Source organism: Crocuta crocuta, unplaced genomic scaffold (assembly GCF_008692635.1).
Source record: "Crocuta crocuta isolate KB4526 unplaced genomic scaffold, BGI_CrCroc_1.0 scaffold124, whole genome shotgun sequence".
NCBI lineage: Eukaryota > Metazoa > Chordata > Mammalia > Carnivora > Hyaenidae > Crocuta > Crocuta crocuta.
The window spans coordinates 1,937,794-1,961,137 of record NW_027551573.1 but is presented as its reverse complement, the minus strand read 5'-3'; the positions used below and the strand labels follow the sequence as shown (position 1 = coordinate 1,961,137).

The window sequence follows — 23,344 nt, the reverse complement described above, 5'->3', positions numbered from 1 at the left end:
GTCCTTGAGGGAAGGATGTTCAGCTGACCCCAAGGAAACACATTTTGAGGCATCTCTTCTGTGAGTTTTAAAGAGAAGCCTTTTCTAACAGTCAGGTGAGGTCAAGGGGAAATGGCTGCAAAATCAAGAGGATCCGTCTGGAGCTGGGTTCTGGGGGTGGCATCTCGTTTCCGCCACTCGCTGGCTGTGCCATCTCTGGCGGCTACTCCACCTCCCAGGGCCTCAGTTTCCTTATTTGTCAAAGAGCGTAATGGTACTTGTCTCTTGAGGTTTCAGGGGAGGATCAGGGTTACTTTGTGTAAAGAGCTGAGAATCAAATCTTACATTTTCAGCATACCTGACTCATGCTGGCTTTGTTACCGGAGGTAGTGAGCACACCGCCCTCGGGGTGTGCGAATAGGGGTGGGGGACCCCGTGGCCCTGGGTGATGCCGTGTGCACGGTGAGCTGGATGGGATCCTGGTCTGTGCCTCCACTGCCCTTCCCCAGCGGGGGCTGGTCCTTCAGCCTTGACCGGGCCCCCGGCCTTCTTGGGGGAGGAGGCCTGGCTGGGTGTCCTGTCTGCCTCTCAGCCAGGAGCCAGGACCAGAGGGAGAGGAAAGAAAGGGAGGGTTGGCGGCTGACCTTTGGAACCCTAGGGTCCCATACTCCAAAGATGGGCTTTCTGCCAGGTCCAGGGTGGCGGCACCGTAGCCCCCAGAGCAGGGTGGTAGCCGGGCTGACCTTGCCGGCCTGGCCTTGGGCAGTGTGGGAACACAGATGGGGAGGGGCGTTTCAGCCAGACAGTTGAGGTCTGTCTGTGGTTTGAGAGTGGAGAGAGATTGGCCAGGAGGGGGGGCCCAGCACCTTCTTGGCTCCTTCTGCCACCAGAGAGGTAAGCCCAGCCTTTCCCTGTAACTTCAGAGGCCCTGGGCTATAGAGAAGACAGATGGGGACAGGGATCACAGTCACCCGCGTAACACTGGAGGAAACTGCGCCTCAGAGAGGGGACAGGCCGGCCGAAAGTTCCCAGGGCCAGGTCTGCACCTTGTTGTCCAACTCTCGCCAACCCTGCTCAGGGACTCTGCATTCCCTGGGCAGGTGCTGAAGATGCGTGCCCTGGGATCCTAGAGCCCAGCCTCAGCTGCTCCCTGCCGACAGGGTCGCGGGACGGGGTTGGGGTGGGGGGACTTGGCAGGGAGCTGCGCAATGAGCTGGGAGCACCGAGCTGGCATCAGGGTCCCTGGACCGTCTGCGGAAAACCTTGGCGCCTGAGCCCAAGCCCAGCCTGGCCAGATCTGGGACCCTTTCCGATCTCTTCTCTTCTTTAAGTGCCAGGTCCCTACAATCCATTGGCAAATTATAAGAGGCTTTGATGCTCGGCTTCTAAAAGCCCTGGCACATTCATTTGTCTCTTTCCTTCTCCCTCTGCCCTTCTCTCCCTTCCTCCCTCCCTCCCTCTCGATTCCAGCCTTTTAAGTGTCGCAGCTGCTTGAAGCCAGGCTGAGAGCCCGGCTGGCTGAGGCTGACTTTAATGGAGTGGCTAACCTGGGGACGGGGCAGGCAGGGCCCCCTTTCCCCAAGAGCTGCTGCTGCCGGCCTGAGGGAGGTGGGACAGGCCGTACACCTCGGGCTGCCTGGGGACCTCCTGCCTGGAAGTGTCAAGGATGGTGATGAGCTGCCCTGGGGAACATCACGGTCTAAATGGCTCCCACAGCCCATCTCAGGCTAGCTAATGGCCTAAGAGGGGAGGGGAAGGGCCAGAGGCTGGGAGAGAGGATGCCGATAGGTTCCCTACGTGTGTGGTGTCAAAGTTTTTGAGAGCATGTTCCTCATGTCGACAACAGGTGCCCATGCTATAACAGATGCACCATCACAGTGCACTGGGAAATGAAGCCCAACCAAGTTCTGTAGATTTTCTTTTTGCAGGATTTATCAGAGACTTTGACCTGCTAATACATAAGACCAAGCAGGGGACTGCAGCATTTCCCTAATGTGGGAACTAGCGCTTCTTAAAAAGTACTCTGGCAAGTTACTGCTTGGTAAAGATGGGGATGGGGAGACCATCTCATAGAAGGTCTAGAACTCTGGAGACCGCGGTGAAAAAAGCATGGCTTTGAGGTTGGGTGGCCTTGGGTTTGAGTCCTGGCTTGGCTGCTTACTTGCTAGGTGATCGTAGGCATCACCTAACCTCTTTGGACGTTACTTTCCTTATCTTAAAAGTGGGGGTAATGGGGCGCCTCGGGGGCTCAGTTGGTTAAGCATCTGACTCAGGCTCAGGTCCTGATCTTGCGGTTTGTGGGTTTGAGCCCCGCGTCGGGCTCAGAGTCTGCTTGGGATCCTCTGTCCTGCTCTCTCTGCCCCTCCCCACTCTCGTGCTCTCTCTCTCTCTCAAAATTAAATAAACATTAAGGAAACGTGGAAGTAATAATAGCACTTGCTTTGCAGACTTATGTTGAGGGCTGATTGATCATTTGTGTCAAGTGCTTTGCGCGATGCCAATCAAATTGAGCACTTGCTATGCGGAGCTGCCGTCTTCCCTCTCCTTGGATCCCAGGGCTCTTCCCGCTGGGCCAGACAGACCCTGTTCGCCCCCACCCACCATGTGGTGTCCCCACTGCAGGGCACTGTGGGGCTGGAGGGCAGACGCAGTGGGGGCAGGGAGCAGAGGCCTGAGGCCCCAGGGCATTGGATCCATCTCAAGGCTGGCATCCCAGGGAGGAGGGCCTGTGTGTGGAGAGGCTTGGAGGTGGGAACCCCCACGCCGGGGCTCGCCTCTGCTTGAGTGACTCTGTTAGACTCCCTGAGGCCTCTTAAGTGAACGTTCTGGTGCCAGATAAGACGGGGGGCGTGGGGGCGCTCTGATACCCGGCTCTTGGGGAGGACTCAGTGTCCTTCTGCATGGACAGACCCTTCCCTTCCTCGCTTGCAGGGAACTCTCTGCTTCTCCCCTTCCTTGGTCTCCTAACAGGGCCAGGGCGCATGTGGACACACAGAGGGAGTCATTGCCTAAGGATCTGGCTTGACCAGAAGTCTCGGGATGGGGGTGGGGGTGGGGGGGGCGTGCTGGCAAGGTTGGCCCTCCAACCCAGCAGGTCTGGTGCAAGAATGCAAGATTCCCCCCAGGCAGTGAGCGGGGCAGTGAGTGGGCACAGCCTTGGCGTCCGCCAGCCTCTGGCGGCCAGCAGCTAGCTTAATTTGTACTCTCCTTTATTGTAGAAGAATTCCTGAATCCTGAGGTCACTGTTTCCCCCGGCCATCCCGGAACACCCTGCCAGGGTGATCCTGTAGCCTAGGTGGCTGCCTGGCTCGAGTTCAGCTACCAGTTCCCAGTCGGGGAACGGGAGCAGAGGGAGGAGACCGTGAACACCGACAGGGTCTGGGGGGCTGGGCTAGGTGGGGGCTGTGCCCCTGGGTCCCACTCAGGACTGGGGGGGAGCCTGTCCTTTGATTTGTTGGATACATGGTGTTTCTAAGATTTACTTTTAATAATTTTTAAAATGCTTATTTATGAAAGAGACAGCATGAGCAGGGGAGAGGCAGAGAGAGAGGGAGACACGGAATCCAAAGCAGCCTCATGGCTCTGAGCTGTCAGCATGGAGCCCCGACACGGGGCTGGAACCCACGAACCATGAGATCATAACCTGAGCTTAAGTCGGATGCCTAACGGACTGAGTACCCAGGCGCCCCAGTAAGATTCACTTTAATCAAATGGTTTGGAAAGCACCGGTGGAGGTCTTCTCAGCCCCCCCAGCCCACCCCCTGCAGAGGAAGCACCTGCAGGCGTCTGTTTTCTGTTCTGTTCTAACTGCCTTCCCCGGCTGCCCTTTGAGGTCTGAGCAGCACCCCAGGTCCCCCTCGGCAGAGCTGACCTGCCCCCACCCCCAGCCGTCTCCGACTTTCTCCTCACTCCCCTGCATGCTTGCACATGCACGTGGGCACCTGGATTCACGCCCACACACATACTTACACTCCCTCTCTTCTTTCCTAAGCTCAAGGGGGTGCCCACAGCCCCACGCTGCCCCCCTCCTGGAGAGCCGCTAAGGACAGAGGATGGAGCTGGAAGGCCGATCTGGGTCCTCTCCCTTCGGTCCCACCCCCAGGGAAGGCTCACACCCGAAAACCCACTCCCAGGCTCCCCCTCCACCTGTGCCCGCCTGTCCCCTTCTGTCCTCCAGGAGGCCCCTCCCAGGTTCCCGGCACCCTGCTCAACGCCAGGGGACCACAGAGGAACACAACACCTCCTTGCCCCCCAGGGTGGAGAGGAGGCGCCACAGGCAGTGTCATTCAGCAGCTGAGTGATCTGGGGCTGGGCCCGTTCCTTCCTTCGTTGTCTCTGACTTTCTCTGTAAAATGGGGTTCCTGTTATCCCAGGCCTCTAACTCATGATTCCAAGCCCTCCGAGTCTCAATCAATGGGGACGCTTGTTAAAGCCAGCCTCCCGACTCCCACCCCGGACTTGCTACCTCTGACCTCAGAGTTGGGGGGGGTGTGTGTGCGGGGGGTGTGAATCTGCACTTTAGTGCACTCCCTGGCGTGGTTCTGGCCCACGGGCGAGTCTGGGCATCGCTGGTATGAACTTCTTGCGGCAGTGGGGGCCGTATAGACCTGAGGGCTCTCCCTCCCCCCAGGAACACGTAGTTAATTCTGATCGGGACTGGGTGGTTAGGTAATACTCCATGGGGAGGGCATGCCTTAACCCGAGTCGCAGTATGTGGGCTGGGTGGTCCTAGGGATGGGGAAGGCACTCCAGGCAAGGGGGCAGTCTGGAGGTGGGGCTGGGGGTTTGTGCCCACGGTGTGTGTGTGGGAAGAGGGAAGCAGTAGCTGATATGTTGGAGAGGTGCCTGCCTGGGAAGGGTTAACCCCAAGCCGGACTAGGTCCTGTCCACTCAACTTCCACCTCCATCCTCTGAGGAAATGGGTTTTCCAGGAGCCTGGACTAGGTCAGCGATGACTCGTGGCTCTACATGCGTGGCGGGGGAAGTGACTCGGGCCCCAGCGGGGAGAAAGTGAGCCACGGGTCCCCTGCCCCTTGCCCCTCCTGCATCTTGAGGATGGGCAGGAGCCAGACCTCCCTCTCTTGGGGCCAGCAGGGCCTGAGGGGGGGAGGGGGGGATGTCGGCTTAGATGAACCCTGGACATCCGCTGCTCTGCCAGGGTCCTTGGGGACCTCGTGATGGTGGCCCCTATTGTGTCAAGCTGAGCTGGACCGTTCTGTTTTCTCTGTGTGTTTACGGAAGGCCTGAAGTCAAGGGCAGCTGGTCCAGAAGAGGGGAGGTCTCTCTTGAGGTTTGGCCCCCAGACCCCTCTCCCAGGCTGGAATTGTCTGCACTGTCGCTGATCTTGGCTGCACCCCCCCTCATTTTCCTCTCCTTTTTTTGTGGGGGGGGTCTCCCAAAGGCAGCAGAGCATGCATCTCTCAGACCTTGGCCAGTGCCAGTTCTGCGGGGAGTTCTGCAGAGTGAGCCTGTGTCTTGGCTCCACCTGGAGTGATCTTAGATCGGACGGCCCCTCCCTAGCCTCAGTTTCCTGATCTGTAAAATGGCAAAACAGCAGGACCAACCTCACACAGTGGCTCTGGGGATTTCGTGTGAGGGTGTAGATGACACCACTGCAGAAATGGTGTGAGGAGTATTTGATGGCCGAGCTCTGTCCAGCTCTGCCGGTCCCCAGCTCCAAAGGCCAGAGACCGGGGACAGGGTTCTGTCCACATGGTCTGTGCGGGGGTCCACGTAGGGGCCCCTCCCCTCCAAAGCACAGGACCCCTCCCTCCCAGGGTGGTGACCAGGGCATTCTGCAGCCCCACCGGAGGTGCTGGGAGAGTGGGGCCCTCATCGTGGGTGCTGCTGTGGGCTGCGGGGGGCGGCGGGTGTGTGTCCGGGAGCAGACGGTGGGATTCCTCCTGGCCATGGGCAGTGGGGTGGGGAGGATGAGGGTGTGATGAGATGGGCAGTGGGAGGGGCTCTCTGTCGCGTCAAGTGGCAACGGGAAGGTACGAAGTGGACGCGCCAGGCAGGGCCCTGCCCCTTCCTGGAACCTTCTCATTGTCCCCAGGTCCACTCTCCCATCTCCTCTGTCCTGTTCTGTGAACAGCCTCGGGGCCAGGCTGCAAGGACGGAGGTTTTCTGGGTGGGGTTTCAGTCCTCCCCATTGCACTCCCAGAAGGGAAGTTTCATGCGCTAAGAATTTCCCGTCAAGGTGCTCTGGAGGCTGAGCTGGCCAGGGCCACAAGGCAGGGGGCATGGAGGGTGGGAGGGGCGGAAGGAAGGCTGGGGGTTGACTTAGGGCCAGGCATTAGCCCGTCAGAAAGTACAGAGAGATATTTAGCTGATGCCTGTGGCACCTACCATGTGCACGGTCCTGTTCTAAGTCCTTTACAAGTATCAATTCATTTGCAGATGTGGACAGCGAGGCCCAGAGAGGGGGAGTAAGTAGCCTGAGGACACACAGCGAGTGAGCAGGAGAGCTGGAAGTTGAACCCAGGCAGTCTGGCTCCAGAGTCGTCTCCACTGCCCAAGAGTGGGTTAAAGGAAGCCAGGCAGATCCTCCCACTCAAATCCCAAAATGTCCGTGGGGACAACATTGTCCCTTTCGGAGTGGCTGTTGAAACAGCTAGGGTGGAGTAGAGATGAGCCCGGAAGTGTCAGGATCATGCAGTTGGCCCCGTATCTGTGTGTGAGTCCCTTCCATGGTCCTCCACGGGGACGCAGCCTCGCTCATGCCCCTCCGGTGACTGGGAGTTCTCTTCTTTGTTGAGGGTGTTTTGCTCTCAAAGCTCAATCTGGGAGGGTCAATGCGATGTGGGTGATTCTGCCCTGTCCTGGGCCCCTGTCTACCAATGGTGGCGGCTCACTGTGAGCAGTTAGTGGGCCAGAGAGAGACATGGCTTTTGGCCAGCTCCGTCCTTGCTTGCTGTGTGATGTCAGGTAGCCATTGGTTCTCTCTGTGCCTGGAATCCAAATACCATAACATGGAGATTTTGGACCAAATTCATGCGTGATCTGTCAGCTATGAGTTCACAAGTATAAAGCCATGGTCACAGTGAGGGGGGCTGCCTGGAGGAGGTGACATTTGGATCAGGGATCAGAGGTAAACAGCAACAGGGACTGTCAGGAAGAAGAAAAGTAGAGGCATGCTCCTGTCTCCGGTGCTGGGCTGCCCCCTGCTGGTCTGAGGCAGCAGGCGGCAAGACGCTCAGAGAGACCACAAAGTGAAACCTGAAAAGCCACAAGCTGGGTTCACAGTGGCCTTTCCCTAAAACGCTTTCATATGTGCTAAAAAGAAATTTTTTAAAAAAGCTTCTTTGTTTTGAGAGAGAGTGCGTGCACGTGCACGTGCCAGGAAAGAACAGAAAGGGAGAGAGAATCCCAGGCAGGCTCCGCGCTGTCAGTACAGAGCCTGATGCGGGGCTCAGACTTAGATCTTGGCCCTGAGCCGAAATCAAGAGTCAGAGGCTTAACCAACTGAGTCACCCAGACGCCTCTCATACGCGTCTTCTAAGGGGTCCTGTGATGCCATGGAGATGAGATGTGATGGCAAGGCCTAAAAATTAGGGTTCCATTATGCATAGTGGGACATAGGAGCCTGGCTCTAGTTAAAGGGGCCAGGTTAGTTCAGGGAAGGAGACAATGAGCTCCTACCGGGGCCACCTGTCCCTTAAATGCTACCCTCAAATACTCTGTCCAAAAGCCACCTCATCCTAGAAGCCTCCCTTGGCTTCTCCTAAATGTAGACTCCTTGGGTGCACCCTGTTTTCCAGGCTTCCCTTTGTCTGGCTTGTGACAGATGATTGCACCTGCCGCCACAGCCATATGCAGGGACCCGTGCAATGAGCATGCCTGTCTGTGTCCGTCAGCGCCCAGCTCAGTCACCCGGCCTGCTGGCCAAGCCACCTGGCATCTCTCTGTGAGTGCCAGGCATGCAGGTTCCCCACCAGGCCTCACAGTGCTGACTAGGTGAGGAAAGCCCTGGCCTCTGGAGTAATCATGGGCAGGTTGTTTAACTCCTTGCTTCAGATTCCCTGTCTGTGTAATGGGCCAGCGATAGGGCCCACTCCACAAGGAGGAAGTGAGCATTAACACAGGCACAGGGGCTGCGTTGGGAAAGCACAGGCTGGCAGATTGGCTCTCGGCGAATGGAGGTCATGGGGGGTCAGAAGGGCCCACTCTACACTGGGGTGGAGCTGGGGGAAGCTGGGCCATACTGTCAGGGTCTCCCTGTTAGACTGGAAGACACAGCTGCCTTTCTGGTTGTTCAGGGGCCCTGGGAACTGGCTCCCCCTGGTGGTCATGACAGGAAGCACCCTTTCCCTCTGTTGCCTGCAGAGGGCGCTGTGAGTGCGCTGTGCTTCACTCCACTTCCCTCACCCCTCCAAGTGCCCAGCCTTTGTCCAGCAAGCTCTGTGCACTTGGCCCTGTGCAGAGACGGACCAGGGGCTCCCCCGACAGCTGAGGAGGGAATGCACCGTCCCGCACCGCCTGGGGGCAGAGGAGGCCCCAGCCAACAGTGGGAAGCAAAGGAGGCCAGGACTGGCTGTAGAGGGAGTCGAGGAAGGTTTCCTGAAGGAGGTGTCCTCTGAGCTGGGTCTTGGGGATGATGGTGGTGGGGTGCCCGGAGGAGAGCCCGGAGGGCTCCGCCTCTCCTGCATCTCCTCCAGGCCTGGAGGGGCAGGGTGCCAGGGGTGGCCCAGGGGGTTCTCTGGAGCCTTCTCCACCTGATTCTAGCCAAGATTACCCATCCCTGCTCGGTCTGGAGGAAAGTACTATTAGCCCCATTTTCTGTGGCTTATACAGTCATGCAGCAAGTGAGAGGAGGAGCCAGGACTTGAACTGAGCTGGGCTCTGGATGCCGCTGCCCCTTGACGTTCAGCTTCCGGCAGCTCCGGGGAGGTCCACGGGCTATGTCCACACGTGCTTCCCCACCTCCCATCCCAAACCCACCTGCACTGGCCTCCCCCTCTGCAGGGCTGGGCCAACCACCTTGCAGCTCTGGCCCCGGCTAACGCTCCTGGCCTCTTTCAGGTGGTGACTTCTCAGGGTGACTTTGGGGAGGAAGATGGCCGCCCAAGTGCTACTGCAGACGGCACTGGCTCTGCTCTTCCTGGTGCAAGGTAGGCTGTCTTGGAGCTGCCGTGGGACTCTTGTGATTTACACCAAAATGCCCCCATGTCTAGGACGGCTGCCAGCATACCCACTAACCCCTTTGGGCAGGCACAGGACTTTAGACAGTTTAGCAAGTGGATGGTATCTTGCAGAAAAGGAGACCCCTTCTTTCTGGCAGATGCAGCCCCACAGTGCACAGCTTGAGATGGGGAACATGAATTGGGTTTTGGCCCCACTCACTTCTGCAGCCAGAATATCCTTGTGCAGTGCACAACCTGCACAACTGACTGCGGTAGACATGGCCTCATGAAGTATTTTATTGCCATAAAATTTTTATTTTTGTCTTTGGGGCACCTGGGTGGCTCCGTTGGTTAATGTCTGGTTCTTGATTTCAGCTCAGGTCATGATCTCATAGTTTGTGTGTTGGAGCCCCATGTCAGGCTCTACGCTGACAGCTCAGAACCCTCATGGGACTGTCTCCCTCCTCCTCTCTGTCTGCCCCTCCCCTTGCTTGTGCTCTCTCACAAAATAAGTAAACATTAAAGATTTTTTTTTACCTTTGTAATTATTATTAATTTTTAATTCTTTTCGTCATTTGTGAGCAGAGCACAGTCACATTTTTGTAGACCTTGGAATGTGTGCCAGCCCCAGGCACCGGATCCTGTATTCTGGGCCCGAGGCCTGCCCCCAACTGTGCCCTGGCTGCTCCCTGCCACAGAGCCCCGTCTGTAGTCTTTCTCTCCTCAGGTACCTGTGGCAGGAGCCCCCGCGAAGACTTTCGTTTCTGTGGCCAGAGGAACCAGACAGAGAAGAGTGGCCTCCACTACAAGCAGACATCAGACCTGCACATCTCCATCAAGAACTCGGAGGATGCCCTCACGATCCATGCCCCCTTCACCCCCGTCACCGGGGTTCCCCTGACCTCCCGACCCTTCCCTGACCCCAGGGGCCTCTACCACTTCTGCCTCTACTGGAACCGCCATGCTGGGAAATTTCACCTTCGTTATGGCAAGACTGACTTCCTGCTGAGTGACCGAGCCTCTGGCCTCCTGTGCTTCCGGCACCAGAAGGAGAACCTGGCCCAGGGCCCCCCGCTGCTCGCCACCTCGGTCAGCTCCTGGTGGAGCCCCCAGAATTCCAGTCTGCCCAGTGCTGCTGGCTTCACCTTCTCCTTCCACGGTTAGGGGGCCTCGGGGCAGGAGGAACTGGGTCAGGGCTTAGCCTTGTTCCCAGGCAGTGGGGAACCACTGACGGTGTCTGAGTGGGGGAGGGGTGTGATCCGCGCTGTGCTTCAGGAAGCTTTGCGGGGGGAAGTAGGGGGTGAAGGTAGAGGGGGCAAAGCCCCATACAGAGGCTGCAGGGAAGGTCCAGGTGAAGGAAGATGAGGCTTGATCAGGGTGGGAGCAGAGAGAACAGAAAGACGGGACTGGGTGTCGGGAGCCAGAGGCCACACAAGCCCCCACGCCCCCAACGTCACTCCTGGGATGGGCCCTCTGGGCTCTAGTCGTGTGGGCAGCTGTGTCCCAGCCTTCTCTGCTGGGCTGGAGTTGCTGGAAGGCTCCATGTGGCAGAGCCCCCGCATGGCCGGCCTCTGGGTGACCTTGAGGGGGGGCCACCCCATGTCTTAGAGCCTCAGTGTCATTTTCTGTAAAACGGGCTGGAGGTCTTTAGAGTCATGTGAGGGTTAAGTGGGAGTTTGATGGGTGTGGCACCTCCGATAACAGCCTTAGGCCCGTCCGTCTGTCTGTCCGGTGCCCCAGATCCCCCCCAGAAGGCCTCCCACAATGCCTCGGTGGACATATGTGAGCTGAAAAGAGACCTTGAGCTGCTCAGCCAGCTTCTGAAGCACCCAGGGAAAACCTCGAGGAGGCCTTCATCCACCCCTGCCAGCCAGTAAGCGTGGACCCCAGACACGGATGTGGGCAGGGCTGCGACCCGGAGCAGGAGGCAGGATGAGGGGGGGCATCTCCTGGGGCTGCAATGTTCCCTTCATCTTTCCATCTCCTCCTGGAGGAAACGAAATACAGCCCTGAGGCCAAGCCCCTTACATGTGTAAAAACAAGCATCACACCCACCACCCCAGGACACACCAAGAAAGGAGACCTGATCGGCCCATTTGAGAGCTTGGCAGACTGAGGCCCAGAGTTGGGCAGAGCTCCTCCATGGCCAGGCAGGGAGCTGGGCCCGGAAGCCGGTGCTCAGGAGAGCCCCCTTTCCTGTTTGCTCTGATGTCCTGGCGTCCTCCCACCCCACCCCCACGCCCTGGCCTGAAGGTCGTTCTCTCTCGTGCGCCAGCACCATCCGGCTGTTCTCTACCCCCGCCCCCCCCCAGCCTGCCTCTTTCCTGGGTATGTGCCTAGTCTCCCCTTCTTGCTCCCTGCCCGCCTTGACCAACCTCCCCACCCCGTGTCCCCCTGCTAGGCAGCTGCGGAGCCTGGAGTCGAAGCTGACCTCTGTGAAGTTCACAGGGGACACGCTGTCCTTTGAAGAGGACCTGGTCAATGCCACGGTGTGGAGGCTCCAGCCCATGGCCAGCCTCCAGGACCTGCACATCCACTCCAGGCTCGAGGTCAGGAGACAGGGACCGGGCTGGCCGGGGCAGGAAACAGATGCGGAGGCATGAACACGCCCCTCCCCGGGCCTCTGGGAGCCACATGTGTGCTGGCAAGGAAGGTCTCAGGCCCAAGGAGTCCCCTGTTAGTGACTACCCCGCGGCCGAGGATCCTTCCTGGCACAGCAGTGGGGACCGAGGTGGAGGGGACCGGCATCAAAGGCTCCTATGCGTTCCTCCCCCCACCAAACCCCACGAACAGAAGACCAGTCCCAAAGTGCCTGGGCATGCGCCTCGGTCTCAGATTGCCCTGGAGGGGGCCCGGTAGCTGGAGTCACCCCCACAGCCCTCATTCCTACCACTGGGGATGCCACACGCAGCACTGGCGTCTGAAGCCCAGACAGCACAATGCTGCGCGAACCCCCCTGGAGCCCTGGGCTCTAACCGCAAGGCTCCCCAGCCAGCGCTGGAGCCAAGGAAAGGAGGGCTTCCTGAAGGAGGCGGGCTTGGCGGTGGCAGCATCCAGGGAGGTGTTGAGGGTGGCATGTACGGGAGAGCTGGGAGCCCACGGCCGGCTGAGCCCCAGGGGGACTCTGGTCTGCAGAAGGAACAGAGCGAGATCCGGGAGTACTCCGTGCTGCTGCCGCGGGAGCTCTTCCAGAAGACCAAGGGCCGGAGGGGGGAGGCTGAAAAGAGGCTGCTCCTGGTGGACTTCAGCAGTCAAGCCCTGTTCCAGGTATGGGGCCCGCGTCCTCGCGCCCTCCCCCGGGGGAAAAGCAGTTTCTGTCTGACGGGGAGGTGGAAGGTGGGCATAGAGCCAGGCCTCCTCGTCCACAAGCCAGAGCCTTTCCTTGTAAAGTCAGAAAATGGACCTTGATGTGCAAATCTCCCCCGGAGAAGGCTAAATTATGTTGTTTTCGCTACAGTGTAAATGACTACATGTGCAAGAATTGTTTACAGAGGGAGCCTCCGCATCTCAGAGCAGCATGTGGGAGTCTAGAAAAACCAGGGAACTCCTCGGCCCTTCTTCTCAGCCTTGAGCCCTCACCCCCCTCCTCTCTTCCCCCATCCCATATCTCTAGGACAAGAATTCTAGCCAAGTCCTGGGCGAGAAGGTCTTGGGTATCGTTGTGCAGAACACCAAAGTAGCCAACCTCTCGGAGCCTGTGACGCTCACCTTCCAGCATCAGCCACAGCCGGTGAGTGGGAGCAAACCAACCAAGGACACAAGGGTCCCTCCTTGTCTGCCCTGCCTTCTGAATCACTCGTCTTTAACAAAATGACCGGCTGGCTGAGGGCACCAGACAGTCAAGGGCAAATGGGGTGGTGGCCTGACGCTGACTTCCTCAGCCTGGCCCGGAAAGGAGCGCGCTGTGACGGGGTCCTCTCTCCCTTCTTGTCCCGGCAGAAGAACGTGACTCTCCAGTGTGTATTCTGGGTTGAAGACCTGACGTGTGAGTGCGGAGGGCTCCCTGAACTGGGCAGGCATCTGGAAGAGAAAGCGGGTCCTGGAGGGTGGGGAGATGGGGTTAATCAAGGAGGGCTTCCTGGAGAAAGATGAGCTTTGAAGAAGGAATGATGGCAGACTAGATATTTGCAAAGACTTGGAGCAGTGATGCGGTTGTGGATTTCGGTGTGCGGGGGGATCCGGTGGGGTGACTGGGCTTAACGAGAGCCCCATGGAACCCCTATTCAGCGAGCAGCCTGGGGAGCTGGAGCGACGCGGGGTGTGAGACCATCAGGAGAGAGACACAGACGTCCTGCCTGTGCAACCACCTGACCTACTTTGCAGTGCTGATGGTGAGCAGTCCCCTGCCCGGCAGCCACACCACGGGCTGGGGGCTTGCCTGTCTCCACATATGTGTCATTCATTCTTCACACCAACCCTGATGTGCCTCTTGCTGCTGCCCCATTGTATAGATAAGGAAACCTAAGTTCAGAGAGGTGAAGCAATTTACCCAAGGTCACACAGCTAGTTAGTAAAAGAGCTGCCCTTTATTCCCAAATGTTGGTGCATGATAAAAATGCAGATTCCTGGTCTTGACCTAGAATTCTAACCCCATAGGCTGGGGCGGGGCCACGAATATGTTTCCAATGAGCCCTCGAGGGGACACTGAGGCCCGTTGTGGGGGCTCTCACAAGAGACTTCAGGGTCCCCAAGAGCACAGAAGCTTTGTGTCCTAGGTTCACCCTCCCGGAATCTTGGGACCCCGCTTCTGAGGGATCGGAGTGGGCTCCCAGCTCTCGCTGGGTGTGGGGTGCTCACTCTCACAGGAGGCTCACTCCAGTGATGGGAAACCATGGGCGCCAGGCCGGAGAAGGGGTCCTCTAGTGAGGGTCTGTTGTGAGGAGGCACTGAACGAAAAGTGCAGACCCCTCCCCTGCCCCTTCCTAAGGACACACTCAGGGGGCCACACTCAGTTTGGGGTGGTGGTGGCTCATAGATGCCAGAGGCCCACCCGGGGAGCAGAGGCTGGCCTTTCCCCCCTGGGGCAAACCCTTAGAGTCGAGTTGGGGACACTGAGGCAGCCCTGGCCTGTCTTCTGGACCCAGGTGGCCTCTGTGGAGGTCGACGCCGTACACAAGCACTACCTGACCCTCCTGTCCTATGTGGGCTGTGTCATCTCCGCTCTGGCCTGTGTCCTCACCATCGCTGCCTACCTCTGTTCCAGGTAAAGCCCGGCAGGGGGCGGTGAAGGGGGAGGGAGGCAGACCCTTCATTTTTTGACCTCATGGAGACCCATGCTGGGGATTGGCTTGGCTGTCCACAAAATGTGCCCGCGGCCGCAGGGGCCCTGGGAGGTGTGGTCAGCTGGCCCCTGGGGGCCACACTTCCACCTCAGGCCTGTGTGGTTGGGGAGACCCAGCACTTACAATCTTCGTTATTTGCCAACATTGAAAATTGGGAGAAATAACATGAACATCTCGATTTCTGCCTTTGACTAATCAGAGGTGTCACCACTGGGGGCACATAATAATGTGATGGTGAGCTTCCCATGTGCTACACACTGTTCTCAGTGCTTTACATGCACAAAATCACTTCGGTACACCCAAGAGCCCTATGAAAGAGAGCTCAGAGAGGGTGAGTGACTTGCCTGAAGTCACACAGCAAGGAAGTGGCAGAGGCAGCCTTAAGCCCAGGCAGGCATCTCTGGGGCCCAGCTATCTGTGCAGAACCCTCCCCCCCAGGCATTTGAGTTTGACAAAGCCTACCCCATCCCCCAACGGGGGCTTCTGTCGGTTCACCACTGTTACTTGGGTGCCTTGAGGGGAAGGTGCCCCGTGGGAAGTGTTTGGTGGAGCAGAAAGCGCCTCCACCCCCAGCTGTGCAGATGGGTCCAGATTGTCAGTGCTGGGCTTGGCCTAATTTGAGGTCCGCCTGCAGTCAGGGCCCGGGCCCACTGGGGCAGAGGGCGGACACTCTAAATCCTGTGGGTGTGAGCACTGGGAATGTGCTCCCTATTCTCCACTGGGAGGAAGGGAGGGTGTGCTGTGTGCACGCGTGTGCATCCATGACCGTGTCGTGTGGGGACAGGGGCACAAGCCTCCCGGCATCTACTCATTAACCACAAAAGTGCCCAAAGACAAGGATGGGAAACTTCAGGGACTGAGCATCTTGTCTGTGCCAGACTTTACGCTGGGAGGGGGCTGCCACCCCATTTCACAGACGAGTAAACTGAGGGCGAGGGGGAAGGGGCCGGCCCAAGTGTACCTGGAGTTGGGGTGGGTGGGCGAGGCTGTTGCGTTGTGCTCTCTGGAACACGTGGTGGATGGTGCCAGGCAGAGTGCAGTTGGCGGCGTGGGGACCTGGGGAGGAAAGGCCGACGGTGCCCTGGATCATCAGAGTGGGGCTGGGCTGCGCACACACACATCTGCAAACCTGAAGACAGACAGACACACACACACTCACAGCCTCACAGATGCACGGTTGTGCAGACAGACAGGCAGACACAGAATCCGAAGACTCTCCCCTCCAGCGCTGGGAGTATCCAGCTGACTTGGGTGGCTGAGTTTGTCTCGCTGGCTCCGTCTGGCTAAACCTGTGCCTGAGGTCCCTGTGGCTGCTGGGCACACAGCAGGTGCATAGGGACACGTGGGGAATGAGCTGGCCGCAGCCACAGGAATGAGATAGGGTGTGTGTGTGTGTGTGTGTGTGTGTGTGTGTGTGTGCACGCACCCTGGGAAGGCTGCCCCCACCTTCCCAAGCTGGCTGCCAGGGTGACCCTGCCTCCCCCTCCGCCCCCGTGCAGGAGGAAGACTCGGGATTACACCATCAAGGTGCACATGAACCTGCTGCTGGCTGTCTTCCTGCTAGACGTGAGCTTCCTGCTGAGTGAGCCCGTGGCCCTGACGGGCTCCGAGGCCGGCTGCCGTGCCAGTGCCATCTTCCTGCACTTCTCTCTGCTCGCCTGCCTCTCCTGGATGGGCCTCGAGGGCTACAACCTCTACCGACTCGTGGTTGAGGTCTTCGGCACCTATGTCCCTGGCTACTTGCTCAAGCTGAGCCTCGTGGGCTGGGGTAAGCTGGTAGAGGGTGCTGGTGGGCCCTCTAGACCTGCCTCTTCTACTTGGCAAAACACAGGTGCCCAGTTCTGCTTCTCTGCTTACTTCTCTGACTGTTCCCCTCACTGTTTCGTTTGCCCACATGCCCTCAGGGGATCTTTACCTTGGCTGTGGGTTAAGTTCCCCGTTAGGAAGATGAGATGGTAAGCACTGCCCCAAGAAACACATAGTCTCCACATTGCTCACTCTCTTAAAAGGGGGGTTTGCTGACATAGCCACCACGTATGGATGTGCAAGTTGTACACTGCTCAAAGGCACCGGGTTGGGGGTGTAATCCAGTCCTCCGCTCACTTAAATCACCCAGGCTGGAAGTGGCTCTGTCTGTGGGTCCTCTGAACCTTTAGGTAACCCTGAAGATTTCCCCATAGCTCTGGCATTTGTCCTTGGCTGAGACAACCTAATTTACCTATGGCCCAGGCCTCTCACTCAGGCCTGAAGGCCCAGGGACACCTTACAAGTCCTTCTGGATGTTGCACAGGCTCACCAACCTCCCCACATCCCTGACCCAACTTGCCGCTCCTCCTGGGTTTCTCATTTGGCCCTTTTTGGGTCACTGCTTTGATTTACATAAAAATCCTTCAGAGTTGGCTCTGTGTCAAGGCCCAGGTGTTTGGTGGTGGGAGACCACTTCTGGAGGGATCCCCATCTCCAGCCCATGGACAAGGTCAAGGCCCAGTGCAGGCTCTGGAAGTCCTCCCCTCCAGGCCCCCCCCCCCCCATGTCCTGACTGTCCCTCCCATCTCTCCTTGCGACGTCTCGCCCCTCAGCGGGGAAGCCCGGGCCCTTTCTCCCACGGCCGGGATGGTGAGGGGAACGCGGGGCTGGGGCTCTCTGTGGGAAGACCAGACTGGAGCGGGAAGGGGAGGGTCCGAAGGTCTTGCTGCAGGGCAGGGGAGGGTGGGAGATGGAACTCCGTGCTTTGCGGCCCTCAGGCTTCCCCGTCTTCCTGGTGACGCTGGTGGCGCTAGTGGACATGAACAACTATGGCTCCATCATCCTGGCTGTGCACAGGACTCCGGAGAGTGTCATCTACCCCTCCATGTGAGTGGCTGTGGGCAGCGGGGACAGGCACAGGGGCCTTGGGGCGCGGAGGCCAGAGAGCGGCCTGGGCCACGGCCACGGTGGCCGGGAGGCTCCTGGGTGCCGGGCTGCTGACAGAGGACTTAAAGAGGAAATAACGCCCCCTGTGAGTCGGTGGTGTTGAAGGTGCTCCGCGGCGCGCTCAGGCTCGCTGTGGCTCGGGTCCACGGCCCCCAGGAAGCGCGGCCCCGCCTCGGCGCGCGCTGAGCCCCCACATCTGCGCCCGCAGGTGCTGGATCCGGGACTCCATGGTCAGCCACGTCACCAACCTGGGCCTCTTCAGCCTGGTGTTTCTGTTCAACACCGCCATGCTGGGCACCATGGTGGGGCAGGTCCTGCGGCTGCGCCCGCACGCCCACAAGTGGCCCCACGTGCTGACGCTGCTGGGGCTCAGCCTGGTCCTCGGTCTGCCCTGGGCCCTGGTCTTCTTCTCCTTTGCTTCTGGCACCTTCCAGGTGGTCATCCTCTACTTCTTCAGCATCATCACCTCCTTCCAAGGTAGGCATGGAGAAGACCCCACCCCCTGGCCTGGGCAGGGTGCCCACGCGTGGAGCACAGGGTGGGGAAGATGTGCCCCAACCTGAAAGTTTCACTTCTCTGGGCCTCAGTCTTCCCATCCGGAGAATGGGGGCATCCCGGCTGTAGTCGACATGTCTTTATTGAGTACCTACTATGTGTAGGCCCTGTGCTAAGCCTGGAACTGGCTGGGTCAGGGCCTTCCTTCCATGGAGCTCATTGCTCGTGGGAAAGACCAGGCATGAGAGGCAAGCACGCAGCCTTGTGAGGGGATCTCGGAGGCCAGGGCAGTAAGAGTGGGCGACATGAGGGACAGACCGTCTGTGCTGGGGTGGGGGCCACTTTGGGGACAGTGGCCAGAGAGGCCTGTGTAGGAGGTATTTGAAGACAACAGAAGGGTTCCGCCAGGGAGAGATCAAGGGCCTGTTACTCCGTGTGTGTTCCTCGGACCGCGGGCATCGGCACTGTGGGAGTCTTGCTAGCCATGGGGACTCCGCCCCTCTGGACGCGCTGGGTCAGGTCTGCACTGTATCAGAAGCCCGGGGTCGGGTGTGCGCGTTGCGGGCTGAGGAGAGTGTGCCAGGCCGAGGGAGGGGCACGAGCAAAGGTCTTGAGGCTGGAATTTGGTTGTGTGTTGAAAGAATAGTGAGGGGGTACAGGGCTCAAGGGTATAGTGGTGGGGGGGCAGTGGGGAGGTGGTGAAGGGGGAGGAGCAGAGGAAGTGGATCACAAGGGCCTGGGCTTGATGCCGCAGGGTCCCTCCTACCTGTACCCCTCTACCATCCCCCCCACCGATGACTGACAGACAGATAGACACACACACACACACGCACACCCCTGTGTTCTGGCCGAGAGATGCTTAAATAGGCACACTCTGCAACCTGAACGGCACTGTTTAACTCCTGGCTCAGCCGAGTCCCCTGACCTCCCTGGGCCTCAGTTTCCTCATTTGTGACACAGAAGGGTAACCAATAGGCCTGGCCTCGTAAGAACCTTAGGAGAAGAATGTGGGATGAGGCCCAGGGAATCACACAGTGTCTGGTGCATAGTCGGGGCTCCCCGGGGTCCCATGGGTGCTGGCAGCCTGGGGAGGGAGAACGGGGAAGGCCAGGGCTGCCCACAGCCTGCTGAGCCCTGGGCCCTCTCTCTGCCCACAGGCTTCCTCATCTTTCTCTGGTACTGGTCCATGCGGCTGCAGGCCCAGAGCGGGCCCTCCCCGCTGAAGAGCAACTCGGACAGCGCCAGGCTCCCCATCAGCTCGGGCAGCACCTCGTCCAGCCGCATCTAAGCCACCAGCCACCTCCGGGAGCCACATGAGGAACCAGAGCTGCGGCCTCTCCCCACCGCCGCCCGCCGCCCCCCGGCCAGGACCAACACTCGAGGGTCAGCCGGAGACTCGAGAAGAAGGCCCAAGGACCTCAGAGTGAGGGGGCGGGTGCCCTTGGCAGCCAGACCCCCAGGCTGGGCCTTCTCAATTGGCCCACGGACTGCTTGGCTCTCAGGTCCAGCTCACAGGGGGCTCAAGAGTGGGACCGTCCCCTGCCGTCCTAGCCGGGGGCCGAAGACTGGTCTCAAGTCACTGCCACAGGGCCCCGCCCTCGTGGCTGGGGATGGGAGCCCTTATGGCCCCAAGGTCAGGTCCTGGACCTGTGAGGCCTGGTGGCATCATTGTCCCACAGGACAGGAATGGGCCGTTAGCTGTTCTGTCTCTGGCAGTCACCATGAGGACACGCGGTCGTCCTGTCATTTTAGCCTGAGAGTGGTACTCAGGGCACGTGGGTGGGTGGGGGCAGAGCTCTGAGCCAGACCCCTGGAGGAGGGGAGTGGGGCAGCGTCTCCTCTACCTCGGAGCCCAGGGCCCTCCATCTCCCTCCCCCTCCAGCCCTCCGCCCAGCCCCAGGGGGGCCCTGATCCCAATGCTGTATTTTGGGTTCTGGTTTCCAAGAGCTGCCTGATGGCCTGCTGTAAACCTCTGTCTACTGCACGGACTTTTGCCTGCCCTTGACTCAGGCTTCGTATAGACATTCTGGGCTGGGCTAGGTCCGTCTGTCCATCTGGGCCCTTCTAGAAGCTGCATCACCCTTGCTCACCACCGCCAAGCCCATCCCCCCTAGGGGCCCTCGGCCTCTCTCAAAGCCCACTTGTGGCCAGAACTGTGGGGCACAGCGATGTGGACTTGTTTCTGCCCTGGCACCCCAGAAGACTGAGACATGTCTCCCCTGGTGACTGTGGCCTAGAGCCCAGTGCGCTCCTAATGGGTTGGAGCTCCAGGCATGGGGTTAGCGGAGCCATCGTTTCTTGCTGGGGATCCAGGAAGACTTCCTGTAGGAGGCAGCATTTGATCTGGATCTCAGTCTTAAAGACGGGGAAGCCTTTCTTTTTTAAGTACTATGTCATTTGTCTTTTGAATCTAAAGAAATAGATGTTTGTTGTAGAGAATTTGGAAACTGTACAGGAGGACACAGAAGAAAATAAAAATCAGCTCTTGTTACCACCTAACAAACCACTGTAAACAGTTTGGGGCACTTTCCTCCGAGCTTCCTTCTGTGCTTCTAGTAAGAGTCACTGATACAAAGACCCTGGGCCCATCAGGAAATGGGAATGAGAGAAGAAGGCTGGCTGGGCCACCTGATGGTCCTTATTCACGGGGCTGGAGGGCCTTGGACAGCAGGGCTGCTGTTCTCGGATGGACATGACCAGGTTTGCGTGTGGAGACATTGCTCTGGTGTGAGAAATGGACGGATGTGGCCAGAAGGTGAATGCTGGCCAGGCCTGGCCAGGAGCCCATCTGGAGCCGCGGGGACAAGCACGGGAGTGGCCGCAAGGGAAACTGCAGGCCCATTTGCCCTGAGTTTTGGGGGTCCCGTGGCTCTGTACATGGCTCCAGGGCAGTCCCCAGCCCCAGTGGGGCCTAGGAGGGGTAGCCCTCACCCTGGCCCAGCCCAGCCACCTTTTGCCACTTTCCTAGCCCCCTGGTCCCATCTTTCCAGGTGTGCTGGATGCTCTGGGTTGCTCCTTCTGGGCCCTTCTTTACAAACAGGCATTTGTAAGCCCTTCTGAGGCCCTGGCACCAGGATGGGTTTCCAGCAAGTCCACATTTCACAAAGCCCTTGTTTCGCTTTATCTCCTCACCTGGATGCAGCTGGGAGGGGGCGGACGGGCCCAGTGGTTCCCGTCTGTCCCTAAGCCTTCCCTGCAGAGGAAGGGCCTGGGGCTCTCTGCCAGATTCCCACCTGTCACCCACGCTCCATGAGTCACCCCGACATCCTTTCCCCCCACCCCGAGCTGGGCCCTCTGGACTGAATCCTGTCTAGACACTGTGTGGGAGGAAGGGGGAGGGGCGGGGGGGTCCTCAGACCCCTGAGGTGGAGCACATCTAACTCTGGCCCTGAAGTAGGGGATGCTGGTGATGATGCACCTTCTCAGTGGGATGCTCTCCAACTTTGAACTTGCCAGTGACCGTGGGACCATGCCAAGGGCCCTGGCCTCATCCACACGGCTTCCCTAGAGCCCCCAGAGCTGGGGCCTGAGCGGTCAGCCCCTCCCCTTCCCTCACGCTGCTCCCCGTGTGTGTTTGCTGCCCCTACTTCCTGTCTGGGCCACCCGTGACCGGGCAATATGACAGTAATTGTGCAGTACTGACAACCGTGTCAGAAGATAGTGACAGTGGCCACGCCTCCAGGCCTGGACAATTCCACATGCACGGTGTCATGAGTTCTCTGCATGTCTTGTGAGAGGCTCAGGGCCGCAGACAGCTCGCCCGCGCTCCCCCAGCCAGAAGGTGGCCAGGACAGAGGTATGCCCAGGCCCGACCAACCCCAGAGCCCATGCTCCTGCCCGCCCGGCACACGTCTCCTGTTATCCAGTCTGGTGGGGCGGGGCGTTGCTGGGGCCTACAGGGCTGGCTCTCTTCTGCTCCCAGGGCCCCGGCAGGCATGGCCTTGCCCCTGGTCTTGTTCAAGCCATAAGCAGGAGTGAAGGAGCCTGAACACCATCCCAGGCTGCTACAGGTCTGCAAGCCCCGCATGCTCTCTGCGCAGCCCTTACTGTATCTTTTTTTAAAAAATGTTTATGTCTTTATTTTATTTTGAGAGACAGAGAGTAAGCAGGGGAGGGTCAGAGAGAGGGAGGGAGACACAGAATCTGAAGCAGGCTCCAGGCTCTGAGCTGTCAGCACAGAGCCCGATGCGGGGCTTGAACCCACGAACCGTGAGATCATGACCTAAGCCGAAGTCAGACGCTTAACTGTTGGAGCCACTCAGGTGCCCCCCGTTACTGTGTTTCCTTACAGAGGAGGGAACGAGCCCAGAGAGGCCCCAGCTTGTGAGAGGAGGGTCTGCGCTAGCTGTGCCTGACTGCAAAGCCAGTGCCCGTCACCAGGCCCAGGGGTCTGCTTGGGCGTGGAGCCTCTGCGGCCGCCAGACACGAACTTCACAGCACCCAGCAGAGTCCCCAGGCGCGTGCATTCAGCGCCCCCCCCCTGCAGGCGGTCGCCGAGCTGAGACAGGAGTGCTCGCCCGGCCCCACTCTCACCTTTCACAACCCAACCGTCGGGGCCATGGAGCAGGAAGGCCTAGAAAGAGGCCACAGGAAGTCGTGACGCCTCGTGGGGGCAGGGCGGGGGAGGCAGGCCACCCAGCAGAGCCCGGGGCCAGAGGGACACACGGACACAGGCTCCCGCCAGCGTGGACAAGGCTGGCCAAGGATGGTGACAGCCAGGACCCTGGGCATCCTGTTTCTCCCACTCCTCCTGCTCCGGGCCTCAGGTGAGCCGCTGGCTCCTCAGTCCCACTTCCCGAGCCTGGGAGACCGAGGGATAGGGGCCGGGAAGGGGGCACGGGTCGGGGTGTCTGGAGCACGTCTGTCCAACGTTAGCACCTTCTCCCACCTCGTCCCGAGTTGGGTGTCATCGTGATAAACCTGGTCAGCGCTGGGTCTCAGGTGCCCCCCTCCCTCCCCTCCTCTGGGCTGTGGCTTCCTGACGGGCCCGGCTCTGGGCCACAAGTGGGCCCTGGACACCCTCTTATCCCGCTGGCCTCTGAGCTCCCGGGGGAGGGGCTGGGCGCTGTGGAGGCGGAGGCTCGCCCCATGCCCTCACCGCCCCCATGCCCTCACCGGCTCCCCTCTCCCTGGCCCGCAATGGCCTCCTAGTCTCCAGTTGGCCAAGCTGGGAACAAGGCTTCCCGGCCCTCACCCGCCGTCAGCCTGGCGCACGCGGCGGCGCCCCAGACCAGTTTCAGGACCCCAGGCCGGGCCCTTGCTGTCCTCGCTCGCTCCCGGGAGCGCTGAGCCCACCCCGGCCCACCTGGCCAGCCCCCGCTTGCCCTCCTTGGTGCCCTGTGATGTCCGCCGTGACCCTCTCAGGCAGAAGGTGTGCTCCAGCTCAGTGCCCCGTGTGCCCCCACCCGTTAGCTCCTAGTATCGTTATTTTAAAAGTTTATTTATTTTGGGGGGGGGAGGAGAGGGGAGGAGAGGGGAGGAGAGGAGAGAGAGCCAAGCAGGCTCCGTGCTGACAGCACAGAGCCCGAGGCAGGGGTGCGATCCCAGAAGCGT

At 59.5% G+C, this 23,344-nt stretch overlaps 2 protein-coding genes across 9 annotated transcripts in view; both read left to right on the top strand.

Moving 5' to 3' along the window:
- ADGRG1 (adhesion G protein-coupled receptor G1) overlaps positions 1 to 20,285 on the top strand; it is a 215,981-nt gene extending 195,696 nt beyond the window's left edge. For 3 of the 4 annotated variants that reach the window (XM_077751306.1, XM_077751303.1, XM_077751304.1), the window contains 13 exons: positions 9,001 to 9,089; positions 9,829 to 10,260; positions 10,842 to 10,974; positions 11,503 to 11,650; positions 12,237 to 12,368; positions 12,715 to 12,831; positions 13,041 to 13,086; positions 13,329 to 13,432; positions 14,186 to 14,304; positions 15,883 to 16,151; positions 17,128 to 17,236; positions 17,505 to 17,773; positions 18,949 to 20,285. In XM_077751306.1, coding sequence (XP_077607432.1) covers positions 9,035 to 9,089; positions 9,829 to 10,260; positions 10,842 to 10,974; positions 11,503 to 11,650; positions 12,237 to 12,368; positions 12,715 to 12,831; positions 13,041 to 13,086; positions 13,329 to 13,432; positions 14,186 to 14,304; positions 15,883 to 16,151; positions 17,128 to 17,236; positions 17,505 to 17,773; positions 18,949 to 19,079 — 2,064 coding nt within the window. In that variant the 5' untranslated portion in view covers positions 9,001 to 9,034 and the 3' untranslated portion in view covers positions 19,080 to 20,285. Of the gene's footprint in view, positions 1 to 7,798; positions 7,936 to 9,000; positions 9,090 to 9,828; positions 10,261 to 10,841; positions 10,975 to 11,502; positions 11,651 to 12,236; positions 12,369 to 12,714; positions 12,832 to 13,040; positions 13,087 to 13,328; positions 13,433 to 14,185; positions 14,305 to 15,882; positions 16,152 to 17,127; positions 17,237 to 17,504; positions 17,774 to 18,948 lie in introns of those variants that run through there. The other variant, XM_077751305.1, reaches the window with a different exon arrangement.
- A 2,137-nt stretch (positions 20,286 to 22,422) lies between these two features.
- ADGRG3 (adhesion G protein-coupled receptor G3) overlaps positions 22,423 to 23,344 on the top strand; it is a 38,032-nt gene continuing 37,110 nt past the window's right edge. For all 5 annotated transcript variants that reach the window (XM_077751234.1, XM_077751233.1, XM_077751231.1 and 2 more), the window contains exon 1: positions 22,423 to 22,557. In XM_077751234.1, the coding sequence (XP_077607360.1) occupies positions 22,497 to 22,557 (61 nt within the window). In that variant the 5' untranslated portion in view covers positions 22,423 to 22,496. The remainder of the gene's footprint in view (positions 22,558 to 23,344) is intronic.